This window comes from Dendrobium catenatum, unplaced genomic scaffold (assembly GCF_001605985.2).
Source record: "Dendrobium catenatum unplaced genomic scaffold, ASM160598v2 fragScaff_scaffold_716, whole genome shotgun sequence".
In the NCBI taxonomy this organism is placed as follows: domain Eukaryota; kingdom Viridiplantae; phylum Streptophyta; class Magnoliopsida; order Asparagales; family Orchidaceae; genus Dendrobium; species Dendrobium catenatum.
This window is the reverse complement of record NW_021319178.1, coordinates 23519899-23540121: the sequence shown is the minus strand read 5'-3', so window position 1 is coordinate 23540121 and position 20223 is coordinate 23519899. Positions and strand designations below refer to the sequence as shown.

The 20223-nt window shown below is 35.1% G+C and overlaps 1 protein-coding gene and 1 non-coding gene across 3 annotated transcripts; both read left to right on the top strand.

Annotated features, from left to right (window-relative positions):
- Positions 1-2377: 2377 nt before the first annotated feature.
- On the top strand, positions 2378-2449 carry TRNAP-AGG. The gene has a single exon. It is a non-coding gene; the product is annotated as a tRNA-Pro (tRNA).
- Positions 2450-2578: 129 nt separating this feature from the next.
- Positions 2579-12933, top strand: LOC114579916. 2 transcript variants are annotated; one of them, XM_028695943.1, is made up of 4 exons: positions 2579-2845; positions 11317-11458; positions 12585-12638; positions 12777-12933. In XM_028695943.1, exons 1-4 carry the CDS (start codon positions 2637-2639, stop codon positions 12888-12890), a joined length of 519 nt encoding a protein of 172 aa, XP_028551776.1. In that variant the 5' UTR covers positions 2579-2636; the 3' UTR covers positions 12891-12933. The 2 variants fall into 2 exon arrangements, with proteins under 2 accessions (XP_028551776.1, XP_028551775.1); XM_028695942.1 differs by having other exon boundaries at positions 2582-2845; positions 11314-11458; positions 12777-12932.
- Positions 12934-20223: the final 7290 nt, after the last annotated feature.

Here is a 20223-nt window from a genome sequence, read left to right as displayed (position 1 = left end):
GTCCTCGTCGGAGTGTTTCCCCGAGCTTCGTCATGGTCCTTTTCGCGGTTTACCTTCGTTATGGATTTCTGAGGAGGAGATTAATTCTCTGCTTTGCCTTTTCAATTTGCATTGGCCGGTTTTTTCCCCACTCGTCGTCCTTCTCTCGTTGCGATTTGAATTTTTTTTCTCGTTCAAATTTATTTATGAGTTCTCAGTTACGGTGCTTGATCAGAGGCATGTGCTTGTTAAACTGAATAACGAACTAGACTATAGCCGTGTGTTTTGCCATCGTTCTTATCTTGTGAATAATTGCTTCATGAAGCTCACTAAGTGGTCTCCGGTTCTTGACATTGGCTGTGAATCACCGGTTATTCCGATTTGGGTTTCCTTTTCCAAATATGAGACCTCATCTTTATTCTCCCCGGATCCTTCATGCATTAGGTTCTATGTTTGGTAGACCCTTGAAGGTAGATTCTCCAACTTCGGTAGGTTCTCGGCCATCCCTAGCACGTGTGTTGGTGGAGCTGGACATAACTAAAACTTTCCCTTTCCAAATTTGGCTCGGGCCTGAGTTATCTGGGTATACTCAAAAGGTGCATTTTGTGAGTTTTCCTGATTTCCGTGTCTTGTAAACGGCTGGGCCATCTTCGGGGGCATTGTGAGCCGTATCCGCTATCTAATTCTACTATCCCTCTGGCTGGAAATGTTAAGAATCCTACTTTAGGTGTTTCGTCTTTAGTAGCTCCTGGGGTATTGGTGGGGGATGAATCGATTCCTATGATTAATCAGGCGTTAGATGAAGTTGTTGGTGAGGTGGGTTCTGGGGATTTGGTTGAACCGCTTGTTGTTTCGGTTGCTTGTGATGTTTCTAGTGAATGTAAGGAAGTTGACATTTTAGACAGTGGGGGCAAGGTTTCTATTGCTGAGGATATTCTGTGCCCTCCCTCCAATGTTAGTGCTTGTGAGGAGGTTGTTGTCTTTTCTAATTTGGGTTTGCCTGCATTTGCACTTGTTAATTTGTTGGCTGAGTTGGCCTTGGTGAATGCTACTGTTCTCGCGGTTTCAAGTCCAGTTTGTCCTGTTGCCCCTGATGTGGTGGGGGTAGGGGATCCTCTGTTGCTGCAGAATGATAGTATTTTAATATTTTTAGAGGGGGCAATTGCCTAAAAATCCTTATAATAAAGACTAAAAATCACCTAAATAAGAGTATAATAATTTTTTTTTTAGGGGGGGCAATTGCCCCCCCCCCCCCCCAGCCCCAAAGGTGTTCCGCCCTTGTATTCATGTAAGGTAAGAGCATAGTTAGAGTAAAACATTATTAATTCTCTAAAATATTCTGATTTTTTTTAGAAACTATATTTTTTAAGTGAGGCTATTTTCCCTTAATAATTCCTAAGATCATATCAACTGCAAACTCACTTTGGTTATTTTAGAACTTTCGGCAACATTTCTGAGTGCACTATAAAGAATGCTTATATATTCTAATTGTGACAATTTCTTTACTTATCTATCACAAACATTACTAATAATAATTTGAAACACCGCTTACTCTAATTTGTAAAGAACGCTTAATCTAAATTGTACATAACACTTGATCTACAAGAGATGGTGAAGAGAAACATTATAAATAATTGTGTTATAAGAAATTCACAGTGATAAAGATAAATTTTTTTTTTTGGTACGAAGATCACATCTTCATGGATTAAAAAAAGAAACACAAAATGTTATAATTTTTACATGAAAAATTTGAAAGGGAAAAAACTACTAGGCTTGATCCAGATGTAATGATCCTATGTGTATATATATTACAAATATTATTGGAGTTAGTATTTATGTGAATGTGAGATAGAATATTATGGATGAAATAATTGGATGGTGTGAGTTGTGTGACAATGATCAGATGGTGATAGTCGGATGACAATAACTGAGCGATGATAATTGATTGACAATAGTCCGTTGATAGAAGTTGGATAATGATGAAACAATTATGATGATCAGAAAATGGTTGTCAGATGATGATAGTCGGGTGATGAGGATTGAATTCTTCTTGAGATCTTTAGAAAATATTTGCCTTTAGTGATAAATTGCACAAAAAAATTCAAAGGAAGAAATCTAAAGAGAAGTTACAAGTGAGCAACGATAATGACGGAGGAATATGTTGAAAAGTGATAATTTGAAGAGGTGTGTGATTAAATTAAAAATAGGATTGTAAATATATTTTTTGGCCATAAAAGCATTTTTGTCCATCTCTCACTATTAAATATGTTGATATTTTTAGTGCATTAAGAAAACTTTAGTAAGTAAGAGGGTTTTGTATATTTAAGATTAAAATGAGAAACTTTTAGTAATAGTTTTTACATAGAAAAATAAATGCTATAAGAAGTTGAGCATATTCGGGCATTTGGTCTAGTGGCATGATTCTCGCTTAGGGTGCGAGAGGTCCCGAGTTCAATTCTCGGAATGCCCCAATTTTGAATGTGTGGAGATTTCTTTTTTATTTTGTTGATCAGTACAATGGCGTTAAAAAAAAAATTTTACGAATGATTTCTGTAAATTTTCGATAAGTTTGTGTCTTTGTGAGCATCACCGTATCAGTGTTGAAAAACAAAAGCGAGCACTTTCTTACCACAGTCGGTCCGCTTCATTCGTTTCGAATGGTTACTTTCTCCGCTTCTATCTCTCCTCCTTCCAGTGCTCGCACCTTTCGTCGCCATTATTCTCCATTGCTTTACTGCTTTGCCACTTCTTCTTCCCTTTCTCTTTCTTTTGTTTCTAGGTCAAAATGGCCTTCGTTGTCGAATTCCCAGATAAAGCCTCCTCGTCTTCTGTATTGCTGCTTGTCGCCTGATTCGGAAAATGGCAGGTGGGTGCTACAGAATCCAATATCTCGTCCTTTTCTTGTGTTTATGTTATTGCGTTTTTTGATTGTTTTTTCATTTCGAGCAAATGCTTTTATTGTCAATTCTGTATTGTCGTTTGCCTTAAAATTTCAAAAGACCAGAGAAGTCTAGCCAGAATCCCTTTGAGGTTATGAGAAACCATCGAATTAACGTAAGGCTTATTTTAAAAACGACGACTTGCAATAGTAAACATAGTTTTTGCAACCTCGGAATTGATAAAGCATTCGCTTGTTAAAGCGTGTTCAAATTTATTTCTCTCGAAAACCTTTTATACTAATTTTTTCAGTATGAATTATCTATCCATTGGGGTGTAATAATTTAACATTATTTTCACGTGTACCGCTTTAATGCTAGCGTGCATTTAATTTTTTCTAGATTTTGAGTTAGCATGAATCAAGTTTCTGTAATCACCCACCTCGAGGGGCAACGACTCTTAAGCGGGGCCCAATCAAGTGCAGGCTAGGAGGTTTCTGGAGTGGGTGACTCCTCTAGATCAGCCAAGGATTAGTCACGCCACCAAGGGTCCTTTCAGGGTGGCAGCGGGTGGATTCCCGTTTAAAAAAAAAAAGTTTATGTAATCATTTAGCTTTTTTTTTCACATATTCCACTTTAATGCCAGTGTGCATTTAGTTGTTTCTAGACTTTTAGTGGGCATGAATCAAGTGTCTGAATTCTGTTTTCTCATATTTTCATATAATGCATTAGAACACCTATTTGTTTTCCAGTTTTAAGTATCATGAATCAAGCCGTTAGATAGCATTAATAGCCATAATTGTCAGCCACTCTACGTTATTTGTTTTGATGTTCAGTGTTGTGTAAAAATAAATTGGGGTAAACATCAATTTTTGGCATAAAACGTGTTGAGAAACATAACTAAAATTGGCACACCATTAAATTAATCGTTATTCAATTTCATATTTTTCTTCCAAAACTTGACAGCAAGAGGAGATCCCTTCACAAAACAATAACCCTTCATCTCAAATTCTTTTATAGTGTTCAGGATGCACAAGAACCAAACAGGAAAACTTTTTAGATGATACTTGGATGTACGCTCAATTTTTTTTGCAATTTATGAAATGATTTGGTGTTGATTCATTATGTCGCCGAGTGTACGATTATTTCTCCTTACCTCTATTACATCTTTGATTTTGCTTTCATATATATATATATATATATATATATATATATATATATATATATATAAAGGTCTAAGGCATTTGCAAAAGCATTTGTTTAGATGATGGTTCTAAAGCATTAGTTAAGTTGCCTATAATGAATTCTAGAGGTCCTAGGTTCATGTAATGGAAACAACTTCTTTACTATGCAATGATAAGACTGAGTACAATAACCCTCCCTAGACCCTGCATTAACAGGAGTCCAATATGTTGGGCTGTTGGGCATGCTATTTCTTGAATAAAAAATTCTAGTTTGATGTTCTTTTTTTAACTTTTTAGAGGCAGCAACTTGATAAAGTAAGAGATTTGAATATTTTTATGATAGATGATCTCCTTGTAAAAGTTTAAGGCTTACAGCTAGTGAATTATTCCCCTTCTATTTTTTCCTAATTTGCTATTATTTTAAACTATCATTGATTTTAATCTAGTTTGGCATAATATGATTTTCTACAAGTGTATAGATTCCAAATTATTTGTGCGAACTTCTTAACTCTAAATTGAAATGATTGAATAATTGTTAAAATTTTAAGAATTTATGACAGCGAAGTGTGCTTATTATATGATTTTTCTACATCTTGTACACTATGTACTAAGATCTTCAACAATATCCTTCAAATTTCTTATGCATGCTCCATAAATGGCCAGAATTAATAATAGTGATGAAACTCCACCATAAGTAGTTTTACTAAAAGATGAGAATGAACGGTTTATATGTGTAGACAATAAAAGATGGTGAACTTAATACAATTTCTGAATTTTAACAGGAGCATTGCCTACCTCCTTTCCATCCCTTCCTTTTTATCTATCTATTCACACACATTGGTAATTTCTAACAACAACAACAACATCAAACCTTTATCTCACTATGTGGGGTCGACTAGATTAATCTTTTTTCTCCATTATGTCATGTTAAAAGTTAAATTCTCATTTAAATATAATAAAAAATGTCATTTCTAATATTTTCTAACCAATTCTTTTTAGGTCTTCCTCTACCTCTCTTAATATAGGTAAAATCTAATGCATCTACTCTCCTAACCTGGTCATTAGAAAGACAACATTTTTTGTGACCAAACCATCTAAGACGACTCTCTCTAATCTTATCTACCACTGGAGCTACTCCAACCTTTTCACATATATTCTTGTTTCACATTCTATCTCTAAGAGTAAATCCACTCATCCTCCTCAGCATCCTCATCTCTACAACACTTAACTTAATTGTATGCTTCTCTTTTAATGGCTAACATTCTCTGCATTAAAGCATTGTAGGTCTCACCACCATCTTATAAAATTTTCTCTTAAGTTTGAGGAGTACTTTTCTATCTCACAACTAGCCTGATGCATTCCTCCACTTCAACCATCCAACTTAAATACTATTAATAATATCCTCATCTATTTCACCATCACTCTGAACAATAGACCGAAGATATCTAAAATGTGTATTCTTATTAATGACTTAATCGCCCAAAGTCATAATCCCCCCATGAGATCTATTACCAATTAAATTACACTCCATATATTCAGTTTTATATCTATTCAAACGAAAAACTTTAAACTCTAAGGTAAATTCTAAAACTAATATTTTTTTTAAATATTTTTTTGATGTCTGTATTTTTAAACAAGAACTTATTATCCTTACTTATAATGCATCTACATGATCATAATATCTAGATTTCTTATTTCCTCCCTTAGCTATTTTATTTTTTTTTCCTTTTACTCATTCCTTAACACCAATCCTATTATATAAATCATCAAAAGATGTAAATTTTGTTTTACTTACCTCTCGTTACAAGACTTCTAGTGTTCTTGTAAACATTATAATTCTTGTCGGTATTCAGTTTTTATCTTATTTTAAAAATGCATTTTTTTCCGTTGATGACTCTTTATTCCTCCTTCTGAGCTTTAAATGAGCCTCACCAGAGAACTATGATCTTGGCCTATTGGGGATGGAAAACAAAACTAGCGAGGGAATCAATGGAAGACATTGGAAACATATTCGAGAGATTTTTCTTGAATGACATGCAGAGCCGAAACAACGTAACTAATGTGCGGTAGGTGTGATATCAAGAACACTCTCGATTATGGCCTTTATCACATACTCTTTTATTTTAATAGAGGAGATAATTCATTTTGGCACAAGGTTTGAAGATTAAGATCTTCCATCATAAAATATGGATGCCAAGAAATTAGAGTTAATGTAAGGTAAGATTGGTGAAAGCAAACTCGAGCGAAAGATGTTCTTTTGAATTCATAAATAATTAAAGGGTAATTGTGTGGGTTGTACATAAGGACAATAATGATAAATAACTAATGAGATTTATATTTGGAGTATCAGGTGACTCTGGATCATCAGAAAAAGCCTTTTCACAACTCAATAGTTGTGCATAGAAGATGCATAGAGAACCTCAAAGGAATTCAAATCATAAATAAGGCTAATGGGTTACAATTCAATTGATCTTGCACAAAGATGGTCACTATATTTAATGTGTGAGGTGAGGTATCCTAACTCGGAAAAGGGAATAAGCTATGCAACTCTTGACTCCTTGAGAGAGCCGCCCAATGGTGGGCCTAATACTATAACATAGGTACCTTTCTTAGGGATTGAAAGGGAGATGAAGCTGACAACTCCTTAACAACTAGTGGAAGAATGCCCATACTTCACTTACAATACCCAAGAAGGGTACATGCCATGGTTAAAATTGTGCACTTTGAGGGGGACCTCAAGCGAGGCACATATAAAGTGCCTTGAGGCATACACCATTGTGTGTGAAAGAGGTGTACATCTCAGTTGTTTGAGGTGTCTCTCAAGTCGCATCTTGAGGTGCATGCAATGAGATTTAGATCTCTATTTTAGGGTTAGGTGGTGTTGAACCTTCTTTATTTGGAAATCAAAAGCCCAAGTGAGATTATAACTAAACCTAGAGCATTTAAAAAGGGAAAAAATGCATGGAAAATGATTGTGGTGTATGAAAAAGAAGTTTCGGTTTCTTACAAGAGGAATATCTTAATGTTGACATTTTTGATGGAGGCATGAATATAAACAACAAGGGTTGACAAGAAAGTAAGATAAATGTTGTATAAAATTTTATGTAATAGAAAGTTAGAGATTATAAAATGTCAATATGGTCGTTATTTTAAATAATATTTTTATTGAATTTTATTGATTGGGGAAGGAAAAGATGATTGAGGTTGAATATGATGAAGGATGAAGAAGAGTGGGTGGAGATTGATACAAATGAGGATGAGGATTGAGGGATGTGAGAAAGCAATTAATTATGATGATGATTTCAATGAAGACCCTCTAAGGGATGGGAATGTGAGAGATTTTCAAATTAGAAGTCCTAAATCATAACTAGTTTGTTTTAGGACTTGCATTCTTGTTTATTTTAGACTTTTTATTTATGTTTACTTTTTTATCTTGGACTTCTTACTTATTATCGAGTGCTTGTATGATTTTTTATGATGTTATGTTTATACTTTTGGATTAATTTGAAATAATTTGCTGTGAGAAAATCTCAATTTGTATGGCATTACTTATTATTGAGTCCTAAGGAGGATCACTCAAAAATATTTTATTTTTATATTTTAATTAATTTAATGGTTTAATTTTTATGCTTATGCTTTAAATCGAATACCTTGTGGCTTATTTTGCCTCACAAAAAGAAAATTTCTCAACACCCATTTGCATAATTTCAAATCTGGGCCTTGACTCTTACTAGAGAGTAGAGCTTACAACACTTTGAAAATTTCTCAAAAAGGCATTGAAATATTAATTCAAAACTCCATTGTTAGAAAGCCATGGAGGCTGAATAAGCTATCAAATAGAGAAGCCACCAAACAAAGAAAGGATTATTGAAGCCAGAGTAATCTAGTAATTCATAAGTCTTCAAGGAATAAGAACATCAATACAAATTAAAGTCCCTGATAGGATAATATCCTAAGCATGACCATATAAACTCTTACTAAAATCAAAGCTCGTTCTAAAATAAAAATAAATTAAAATAGCTATCTTGTTAAAATTTTATCTTTCATGATATCATTTCAAAGCACTCATTTTACTTTTTCAATGATTGCAACTATAATTTTATCAATATTAAAGTAATTACTAGTTTCACCAACATGCAATTACAAAAAAAGAAAATTTCTTAGGGTCTTCTTGAGGCGGCTGTAGTTGTAGATTATGAAACAATTGTAGGATAATTATTATATAATTTATTAAATTATAGATGATAGTAAAATCATTGATTAATTCATTATGGAATATAGCTATGCTACCAGAATGCATGATGAGTAGTTTAGACACTATTCTTGACAACAAAATATTCTGAAACACAATTGAAAGTTTTTAGCAAATGCCAATGTGCTTGCAATTTGAAAGAAATGTTGATAGGAAACTACCATAAACATATCATTGAAAAAAGATAAAAGTACATATACGAGTTACCAAACTTTAACTTCTCAAAGTCTAAATTCTTTTTTAAGCATAACTGTTTATGAATTCTTTATTTGTAAATGGTCTTTAGCCTAGCCACATCTACAAGCCCAATGATGGTCATATCTGGAGAAAAAGTTGGCTCCAATAGCAAGTGAACCAAACGGTTTAGTCAAAGAAATTGATGGCGTGCTCCTATGAGGTAGAAACTTGTAAGAAAGCTATTGAAACTAACAGTTATTATAAGAAAGCTTTAGGTCTTCTAAAGAGTATAGCGAGCAAAGCAAAAATTATAACTTTTGATGATTTATATTATATGCTCAATATTTAGGAGGGAGAAAATGCGGTATATAGAATGACTAAGACAAGAGATCCATAAACTTTAATCAAGCTAGATGCATTTGAGGCGAATATAATAAGATCTTAGTTTAAGATGAATGGCCTCAAGAAAAGAGAAAAAATTTACTTAAAGAAATTATTACATGAGAGTTTTAAGAAAATATTATTTTAGAAGAGCATGATAGACAATATAGCGAGGTATGCTATAAATTCATAAAAAATCAAGTAGACTTAGTTCTAAAGAAGTGCATAAAAATAAACCTTTATGTCTAAATAAGATACCTATTAAGTTTTGGGTAGTTATGAGGATATTGTATTGATTTGGTTAATAAATCATAATAATAATTTTGACGGCTAAGAGGATGCCAAATGTTTGGAGATTATGAATTGGTATTCATATTTAATAACAAATGAGGAGTTCATGCTTTCAATAATTATAGATGAATCAGATTTATGAGTCATGCAATAAAGTTATGGTAGAGAGTAGTGGATCATATGCTTAGAAGATATTACATCCGTTTTAGAGAATTAGTTTGGTTTCATGCCAAGAAGATCAATTATGAAAGCAATTTTAGTTATAGGATAATTAATGGAAAAATATATTTAATAGAGAATTGATCTTCATATCATTTTTTTGGCTAATCTTGATAAGCATATGATCAATGTGTAGAAAGCCCAAAAATGTAAGTATGTATTCTAAAGCTATTAAAAATATGTATAATGAAGCTCTGGCTAGTATTAAAAGTAGTGATGGAGTGATGAAATAGTTTCTTTTTACAATAGAATTATATCAAGTATTAACATATTGTCTATATCCTTTTGTATTGTTTATGAAGGTACTCGAGTGAAAAGCCTTACTAATTATTTTTTTTGTAAATGAAAGTACTAATTAGTGAAAATCTACTGAAATAAGTGAAATGCTAGAATAATAATGAAGGAATTCTTTAGGAGATATGACTTTAAATTAGTTAAAATAAAGACTTGGTATATGATGCAATTTTAGTAGGTATGATGTTAATAGTTGTCAATTAATATTATTATTAGATAAGCAAATACTAAGGTGTGATATGTTTAAGTATTTGGAATCTTTTTATTGAAAAATATGAATATGAATGAGGATATAACTTATAAATCTAAGGATGAATGATTAAAATAGAGAATTGCCTTATAATTGCTATTCAATAAGAAGATATCACGGAGATTTCAAGATAAATTTAATAAAACTAGAACTAGGTTGGATATATTGTATGGATTTAAGTATTGGGTAATAGAAAAATTCATTGAATGTCTAATATGAGCTTGATAAAAATGAAAATGCTAGGATGGATGTGCGACAAAATTATGAAGGATAGGTTAAATAATGATTATGTTGGAGTTAAAAGGAATGAATGGAGTGACATCTGTTGAAGTTACAAGGCACTTGAAAATAGACTTAGGTGATAGAGAATGCACCCATTAGATGTGTAGATATAGTTAGTTTTTAGAGGATTACAAAGGAAAATGTATATACCTAACATAACTTGTAGAAACATTATTCAAAAATATTTACAAAGAATATGTTTAGCACCTTAGACATCACTTAGCTAGAATGAATGAAAAATGATGATTCATATAACCGACCTCAACTAGTTGGGATGGGGGTAATGGTGATGATAATTTTGGTAATTTTAGGTTGCTTGTTTCAATGTACGCATGTTTTTTTTAATAGCTTTAAACTTTGAGATTCATGTCAGATAGGATGACTCGTAAAAGTTCTGTTAGTTTTCATTTTATTCATTATTTAACGTCAGACATGCCAACCTTCATATTGAGATCCAGAAATTTTAAATGCTCCAAGTTACGGCATTTACAAACCTATTTTTTTATGGTACAATTGAACCATCATGAATTTTTTTGATGCATTTAATGAGTGACCAAATGTGTTTTAAATTGCAAAAGGTTTTTTTGACATCAGTTTTGATTATATTTAAGAGGATTGGGGGCTTTGATCTTACATTTTAAGTTCATTTGCTTAATAATATAAACTATAAGAGAATGGCCATTTTCCTCTCAGGAGACTAAACGCCACTCTAATCCTTCTTTCATGAAATAAGTGGGCAAAATACTAATACGTGAGCATGGTTTTAATGTGTTCTTATATCAATTTATATTTACTTAAAAAAATGTTTAAGAAGTCTTGGTTTTTTTTGCCCTTTGATAATACGCAGGAATGATAAAAAACATATCTTTGTTAATTATTTAAATCTATTAAAAGTAATTTAATAAATATGTACGCTGTTTTGGGGCTTTGAAGAGAAAAAATTACAGAAAATTTTTTGGTTAAGATGAGTGCTTGGGATTTCTAGGAACATACATAAGTTCTTGGCTGGTGGGCGTGGAGGGGAATTATCATTCTTGAAATCTAAGGTTGCTCAGTAATCTACTGCATATTGATAAGTGTGTTTAGCTTCTTTGTTAAGATTATTTTATTTTATTTTATTTTGTTCAGAAGTCAAATAGCAACGATGCTACCCTTCGTTTTAGCCTCTGACGAAGACTCTAGGCCAAAGCCATCGTATAGGTGGCAAAGGGTCTTGCTGAAAGTAAGCGGGGAAGCACTAGCTGGGGATCGCACAGAAAATATTGATCCAAAGGTAGGAGCTGAGAATTTTCATACATTTTTTTGGTTTTCTAATATATATGCTTCAATACTTTGCCCAGAAATGGAAAAAGATCAGGTGGAGATTTAGGCTTCGTTTAATGCTTCTTAAAACAGTTTTTTAGTACAATAAAAAACTGTTTTAAGAAGCAGTAAAAAAAACTGTCCCAAATAAAACCTTAATCTCTATACAGACAGATTCTATATACAGCAGTCATTTTAGTGCTTGATAAACAGTAAGCACATCTGCACAGGAATTTAAAGCCCTCTTCTGTCCGCACTCTTTGATTGCTGAATGATAAATAATTGGTAGAAATATGTTCATCATCGTTGGCCAGCAAGTGATAGCAACATTTTCACTGCTGTGTATCATTGCCATGCTAACCACAGAAGAAATGAGGAGCTCATCACAAATTATGGCTACAAATTATAGTTGATGTTTTGGTCATCAACTTTTGCTATGCCTACTTTTATAAATACTCAAGCACTTTGATATTATGTGGCAATACAAATTAATTGAGAACAGGATCAAGATGATTCCTTGATTTTTTATAAGGGCCAAAATAGTTTTTAACCATATTAAAGGATCATTTTGTTCCCCCAACTCTTTAAAAATGAATCAAACAACCCGACCATGAAACTATTTTGATTCTTTTAAGTCTTGAGAGATTAAAATGATTTTTTAATATAATTCGAGATCATTTTGGTGCTTTATAATGAGTCAATGGACTAGTTTGATCATTTTATCTAACTAATTCTACAAATAATGCTGACTAGCTATACTCTGCTTTGGTGTTTTATTATCTATGTGGAAGTATTCACCTTTTTTATGCTTAACAAGTGATTCTTCAGCCGTTTCATGAGTATTTCTAACAATGTTAATATGTTATGAGGCCTATTATTTTGGGCGTTGTAGTTTTCAAGTGATTTTTTAGGGGGTTCATGAGTATCTCTAGGAGTATTAGTATGTTACGAAGCTTTCTATTTGACTTATTTTTTTCTCATGGAAATTTCATATTTTTTTATTGAGAACCTAAAGAAACTCTCAATCACTGTGTTGCAACCATGTATCTACATTTCTTGGTGATTTTTCACGGTATCATTCTCTATGTTGCATGCAGATTACAATGTCCATAGCCAAAGAAGTAGCATCTGTGATCAAGCTTGGCGTTCAGGTGTGTTTGCTCATTAATTTTTTTTGTGTGTGTTGTATTTTAGGTGATACAATTGAGCAAATCTTATGAGATCAAACTTTTGCTAATGTGGCAGTTGTTTAGCATGTAATATTTTATCGATTTGTTCAATTAATTCAGGTTGCTATAGTAGTTGGTGGGGGTAATATCTTTCGTGGAGCCTCATGGGCTGGGTGTAGTGGCCTTGATCGTTCGTCTGCAGACTATATTGGGTATGGAATACCATACATTTGATTTTTTATCATATTTTAAAATTTGGTCATCCTGTTTAAATTCTTGGTTTAGGTTTATAGAAAAGAAAGGAGTTAATAATGCTTATATTTAAGTCATTAAGAATATGTATGTAGAAGCTATTACTTGTGTTCAAACACAAGATGGTTTGACCAAGTATTTTCCTATTTTAGTTGGATTACGTCAAGGATCAGCTTTAAATCGATATATTTTTGCTTTAGTCATGGATGCTCTTACTAGACATTTGTAAGAGGATGTACCCTGGTGTATGTTTTTTGTTGATGATATTATTTTTTGTTGATGATATTATTTTTGTTGATAAGCTAGAGAGGGAGTTAAAATAAAAACTTGAATTATGGAGGTCAATGATAGGAAATACTTGAGTTTGCAAGCAAACCTATCAATAATTGGTGAAAACAGCGAGAAATCTGTTGATTTCAGAGTGAAATCAGCAATACGATGCAGAAATTTCAAAAGATTGGAGAGAAAACACAAGGAAAACTTCTTTTTAATCCACGAACAAGAAAAATAATATAAGATACAAGTTTATTCAATTCGAGAGGAAGAAACAACTCTCCAATTCTCTAGCAAAGCCTAGAGCCCAAAAGAACAAACCATAGATCTCAAATCTCTCTCCAATTCAAGATGAAACCCTAATCCTCCCCAAAAGAACTAATTAAAACAAAGAGGACATGTACAAAATCCCTAAACAGCCCCTAATTCAAAAATTTCCTCCCAAAGCAAGTTTAATTAAGTTGTGGGCCCCATCTCTCCAACTGGCCTCTCTCTCTCTTCCCCTTGGTTCCGCCCCCTCCTATTGTAGCAAAGAACCGGTCGAGGTTGGACCGGTTCAGCTAGCTCTAGGGCCGACCTAACAGTCAACTTTAGAGTCTAAAGATTTTCGTTTGAGTAGATCTAAAATCGAATATATAGAGTGTAATTTTAGGAGTAATAGATTTAATTGGGGGATTGCGACTTTGGGCAATCAAGTCATTAATAAGAGTACATGTTTTAGATATCTTAGGTCTATTGTTCAAAGCGATGGTGAAATAGATGGAGATATTTATTAATAGAAATCAAGTTGAATGGTTGAAGTAGAGGAATGTATCAGGTCTGTTATGTGATAGAAATATACCCCTCAAATTTAAGGGAAAATTCTATAAGATGATGGTGAGACCTGCAATGCTTTTTGGTGCAGAATGTTGACCATTAAAAGTGAAGCATAAAATTAAGCGTTACAGAGATGAGGATGCTTAGGTGGATGAGTGGTTTTACTCTTAGAGACAAAGTATGGAACGAGTATATGCCTGAAAGGTTGGAGTAGCTCCAGTGACAAATATGACCAGAGAGTCGTTTTAGATTATTTGACCACATAAAATGATGGCCTTCCGATGACCCGGTTAGGGGAGTAGATGTATTAAATTTGATCCATTTTAAGAAAGATAGGGGTAGACCTAAAAAGACTTGGTTAGAAAGTATTATAAATGACATTTTTTATTAGATTTAAATGAGAATTTGATTTAAATGTCCTTGGATTGTTATTCAATTTATGACATTTTTTTCCAAGTGTATCTCAACTTTTTGCAGTAGCTGCACCAATACTTGTCTTTGTTGTTTAAGTTTAAAGTTTTAGGCCATTTTATTCCTAACAATGCACACAACAACAAACCAACACATGTCGTCTAATAAGCAATAAACCAGCACATGCAGTAAATGATCTTAGCCGCTCATCTGTAACAAACACTCTTGCTATCATGCATACACGTGTAATCTATTCTTGTCTATCTCTATATAAACTGTACAACGTCACAGTAAAAAGGCAAGGAAGGAATTACTATATTCACGGATTCATATGTCTTATTCTCTACTTTATTGGGCTAACTTGTCTTTCCAGTTGTTTTAGTCTTCTGCAATAGAACTGTAGACTTCTACATGGTATCAGAGCAGGCATGAAGTACAAGAAAACCCATGGCACAGTCAGATACCTCTCAAATTGGAGATCTCTCTGCAAATAGTCAAACAAATCCCTCCATTTCTCCTTCCCTGAAATTCGTCGTCTCCAACATCAAACATCTAGCCCCCACCCAGTTATCCAATGATAACTATTCTTTATGGCAATCTTAGGTGAGCAAACTCTTTTGTGCCAATGGGTTTTTTTTCCTAGACCCTTCATCCATACCTCATCCTCGTCTATCTCCCCAACACGATGGCACAACCACCCCTAATCCCTCATACACACAGTGGCTGCTTACAGATCAAAACCTAGCTACAGCCATCTGTTCTACCATTACTGCCTCAGTCTTACCATACATTCTTCACCTATACTCTACAACTGCTATTTGGACCACTCTTGAGCTCAGGTTCCAATCCTCAAATCGCTCTGGAGTAATTCAGCTAAAAAATGAGCTTCATAACATATCAATGAAAAATTTAACCATGACCCAATATTCTGAGATCAAAACACTCATTGACCACATTGCTGCCACAAGATCCACTGTTGACATTGAAGATATTATCCTTTATACTCTCAATGGTCTCCCAACTCCCTATTAAGCCTTCAAGACCTCCATACGCACCATTCTCTCACCCATCAGTTTTGATAACCTCTAGTCATTTCTTCTTAGTGAAGAAATTAATATAGCATCAGAGGCAGCACGGGCCATTCCCATTTTCGATCCCCACACAACCCTCTACTCATACAGAGGTTGCGGTCGTCGATCCAGAGGTCGTTCACCTCAAAACTTCAACAATACCAACCGATCAGCTCAGTTTCTCTCTCAATTTATCAGATCTGTAACAAGAAGGGCCACGCAGCATCAATATGTTGGCATCACCTGAACATTAATTACGTTCCCAATGTTGCTTCCACATAGAACAAAGCTCTGATAGTGGCATCAGACTCTCCCTCTACAGACTGGCTCCTTGATTCTGATGCATCATCTCATCTCATAAACTCGCTCAGCAACATGTCGCAGTACTGTCCGTATCAAGGTGCAAATTGCATTATCATTGGTAATGGCAGCTCCATCTCTATTGCAAACTCTGGTGATGGCATCCTTCCTACCCCGCTTTATAAGATTAAACTCTCCACCCTTCTTCATATTCCAGCTATCACACACAATTTACTTTATATTTCAAATCTAACTAGAGATAACGATATCTCTAACACATTTGATTCCTCTGGCTTTCTCTTCAAGGATCTACAAACAAATCAAATCATATTACAGGGACCTTGCCGTGATGGATTATATCCCACTCCTCTACTTCATCAGTTACTTGTCTGACTTTCTTCGCTACTACCAACTCCAACGCAATCCTATGGCACAACTAGCTCGGTCATCCACATCAACGTGTCATAGCTACCATCTCAAAATCCAACCCTCTACTTCACATACATAGTTTTTTATTTGATTGTGTTTATTGTAAGACCTTTAAAGGTCATAAGTTAGCATTCGATAATTCTTTCAATCGTCAACTCAAACCGCTAGCCTTACTTCATTCGAATGTATGGGGACCCTCCCTAATCCCTTCTAATCAAGGCTATAAGTATTACATAGTTTTTATGGACGATTTCTCTCGTTTTACCTGGCTATTTCCCATGTTCTTTAAATATGAAGTTACTAGCATATTTATCAATTTTAAAAATCTAATCGAAAACACGTCTTCTCATAAAATTAAATGTCTGCGCACGTATGGAGGCAAAGAATATTGTAATAATCAACTATCTCAATTTCGTAAACAACAAGACATCCTACATCAAATCTCCTATCTCTATACCCGGAACAGAACGGCTTAGCTGAATGGAAACACAGACATATTTTCGACACAACTCGTACACTGCTTTAAACAGCTTCCATTCCATATCAGTATTGGCTTGACACAACTCTCACCGCCACTTATCTAATTAACCGAATGCCCTCTCCAAATACTCAAAATCAATCTCCATATCAACTACTATATAACACCCTTCCCTCCTACTCTCATCTCCACACTTTTGGCTGCGAATGCTTTCCACTAGTTCCATCTCAATTTCGCCACAAACTACAACCTAAATCCAAATCATGGGTATTCCTGGGATATCTGGACTCCTACAAGGGTTACAAATGCTTAGACCCCCTCTACAAATCGTATCTACATTTCATGACACGTCACATTTATTGAGCACTCTTTTCCTTTAGCAAAACACTCTCCACCCACTAATTCGTCTCTCTTCAAATTACACCCCTACTAGCCGACCAAACTACCACCCCTCCTTACTTTCTCACTCCTACATCCACTATACCCACATCTCCAACCCATACAACGCATTAGCCCTACCCGTCTATCCATGATCCACAACTCGTCTCCTCACTCAGACCCTCCCAATCACATGCTTCCAATCACATACCTGTCAACCAATCAAACTCTACTCCATCTACATCTTCCAACAACCCAGCTCCACTTCCACAAGCTATTCACCATCCTATGGTACCCGATCTCAAACAGGTTCTCTAAAGCCTACAAATCGACTAACTCTCTTCCATCATCAAGCTTCACTCTCAACCTCATCTGACCCTACCTCTTATTTCGATGCCATCAAACATATAGAGTGGAGAAAGGCCATGGATGCCGAATTCTTTGCCTTACAGAAATAGGGAATGTGGACGCTCGTTCCTTCTCCGGACACCTCAGTTCTTGGATGTCGCTGGACGTATCGCACCAAACACCATACTGATGGGTCCATAGCTCAGTTTAAGGCTCGATTGGTAGCAATGAAACCAGCAACAACATGACATCGACTACACTGAGACATTCAATCCTGTAGCCAGACTCCCCACCATCCATGTTCTTCTTGCAGTAGCCCTGCATCATGACTGGCCGGTTCAACAACTTAATGTGGCAAATGCATTCCTCCATGAAAACCTCACTGAAACTATTTACATGGCACAACCAAAGGGCTTTGAAGATGCTCCCCATCCAGATCATGCATGTCTTCTTCGAAAATCCATATGACCAATCCAGACCCGATCATTTGTAGAGCAAGTTCCCTCTACCAGTGGTCATCCCAGATCTGATCTTATTTAGAGCAAGTTTCCTCTATATACGATCATTTGAACCTGATCGTCTGTGTAAAGCAAGTTTCCTTTACATACGATCAATCCAGATCTGATCTTTCGTAAGAAGCAAGGCTTCCTTCCCATAAGATCTTTAATTATCTTTTTCTTTAAGGACAGATGTGAGTCATCGTGCTTTCTCTCCTTAGGATTAGATCCACTAGTGGTAGAGTACGCCCCTCGTGGCACTACCCTAGTATCAAATTTCAAATTCAAGCCTCTGTAGTTCGGAATTCTTCCTTTCTATACGATCAGCCAGATCTTCTTCTCCCCAGGGATAGAATTTGTCTACCATTAGGATCAAAATTCCAGACTTGACCTCCTTCGGTCAACGCCAATATGTGCAATAGAATTTCATTCTATTACACATATTGGAGGTCCATTTGTTGACCTCATTTTTGTATGAGGTCATTAAGGATCCATCCAGATTCCAGATCAATCATGATCCCAAGTCAATCCATATCTAAATTCAATTCAAGCCTCAATGAAAATCTAAAATCCAACCTAGTTCAGAACTCAGACTCCAGTTCAGGTATTGATCCTACCTGTGAGTTAACTCTGATCCTATCCAGTAATTAATGATCACCCAAATGATTATAGATGATTTTGATACTCAAACTTAATCAATCAAACTCAAAATCCAGATCAATTCCAAAATCCAGACTCAAATCCAAAGTCTAGAAGTCTTGTCCTAAAGGCCTTTTCGAGTGAAATTTTAAACACTTTGAAACCCAGCCTAATGACCTCTGATTCAGGGTCTGTCAGTTGCATACTGATGGAACATGTCTCTAGAGGCAACCCTCCAAATTTGAGCTCATTCTGAGGTTTCTAATCCCAAAAACTAAATCAAAATCCAAAGGCTGTAAAACTTTTAAATATTTACAGCCTATGCCACTAGATCTGCCACATAGTGGATTTTGACCTTGGAGCTTTCTACAAAGCCTCTAATCACCTCCAGACTCCTGATTTTGACCTATTGAACATTAAAATGCACTTTGGTAGACCCAACCTGACCCCTAGTTGACCAAGGGTCAAAATGACCAAAATGCCCTTTAAGGACAATTTTGAAGTTTTTCAAAGACTTCAACATACCCTTTTCAAATCAAACCCCAGAACCTCTTCCAATACATCCTAATCACCCTTAGGAGTGCATTGAAATCAAGCTCTGACCCTGGTCAAGCCTTTTTGACCAGATCTACCTTTTTGACCAAAATGCCCCTAAGGGATTCAAATGTTGATTTCAAACCAAACGACCTCAAATTAAATGCAACCAATTCCAGCAAGTTTCAAATGTCAAACCAAACCTGTTGGACCCAAACCCAGACCTTGGGTCAACCTGGTTGACCAAGTCAACCTAGGTTGACCAAAGAGGCTCTTAAAGGTCAAAATAGGTATTTTGATTAAATTGATCTCCCTGGACCTTGGGACCACCTACATTGATCTCTAAATACCATTTCAAACCTATCCAGCCTAGACCCACACTTTGGGTCAACCTGGTTGACTCAGTCAACCTAGGTTGACCAAATCAACCCTTAATCTCTTTCACGTTGAATTAAACTTCAAATACATTCAAATATCTATCAAACCTCTTCAAGCTATTTTAATCAACTCCTCAACTGTCCTTGGCTGCCACCTCAGCATTGTTGACCATGTTGACTGGTAAAACCAGTCAACACAAGCATTCAAGGTGTGGGGAATGGTTAAAAAGGTGGTCAAATGGTCAAATCTCCTACTCCAAATTAATTCACTCATTATTAAACCACTCCAGCAATCCTAAATAACTTCTGCATGCTAGTTTTATGCTAGGCCGGTGTTTACTTTTCTGCTGTGTCTCGGGTTTTCGAGCAACCAGCATGCAGTGAAAGCACGAAAAGCTAGCAACCAGCATGCAGAAGTTATTTAGGATTGCTGGAGTGGTTTGATAATGAGTGAATTAATTTGGAGTAGGAGATTTGACCATTTGACCACCTTTTTAACCATTCCCCACACCTTGAATGCTTGTGTTGACTGGTTTGACCAGTCAACATGGTCAACAATGCTGAGGTGGCAGCCAAGGACAGTTGAGGAGTTGATTAAAATAGCTTGAAGAGGTTTGATAGATATTTGAATGTATTTGAAGTTTAATTCAAAGTGAAAGAGCTTAAGGGTTGATTTGGTCAACCTAGGTTGACTGAGTCAACCAGGTTGACCCAAAGTGTGGGTCTAGGCTGGATAGGTTTGAAATGGTATTTGGAGATCATTGG

Excerpts from the sequence above, each read along its gene's own strand:
- LOC114579916 (XM_028695942.1), top strand. The coding sequence starts at position 2,637 with ATGGTTACTTTCTCCGCTTCTATCTCTCCTCCTTCCAGTGCTCGCACC. Across the intron at positions 2,846-11,313 it reads CCTGATTCGGAAAATGGCAG|AAGTCAAATAGCAACGATGC; the intron begins GTGGGTGCTACA and ends TATTTTGTTCAG. Across the intron at positions 12,639-12,776 it reads TGATCAAGCTTGGCGTTCAG|GTTGCTATAGTAGTTGGTGG; the intron begins GTGTGTTTGCTC and ends CAATTAATTCAG.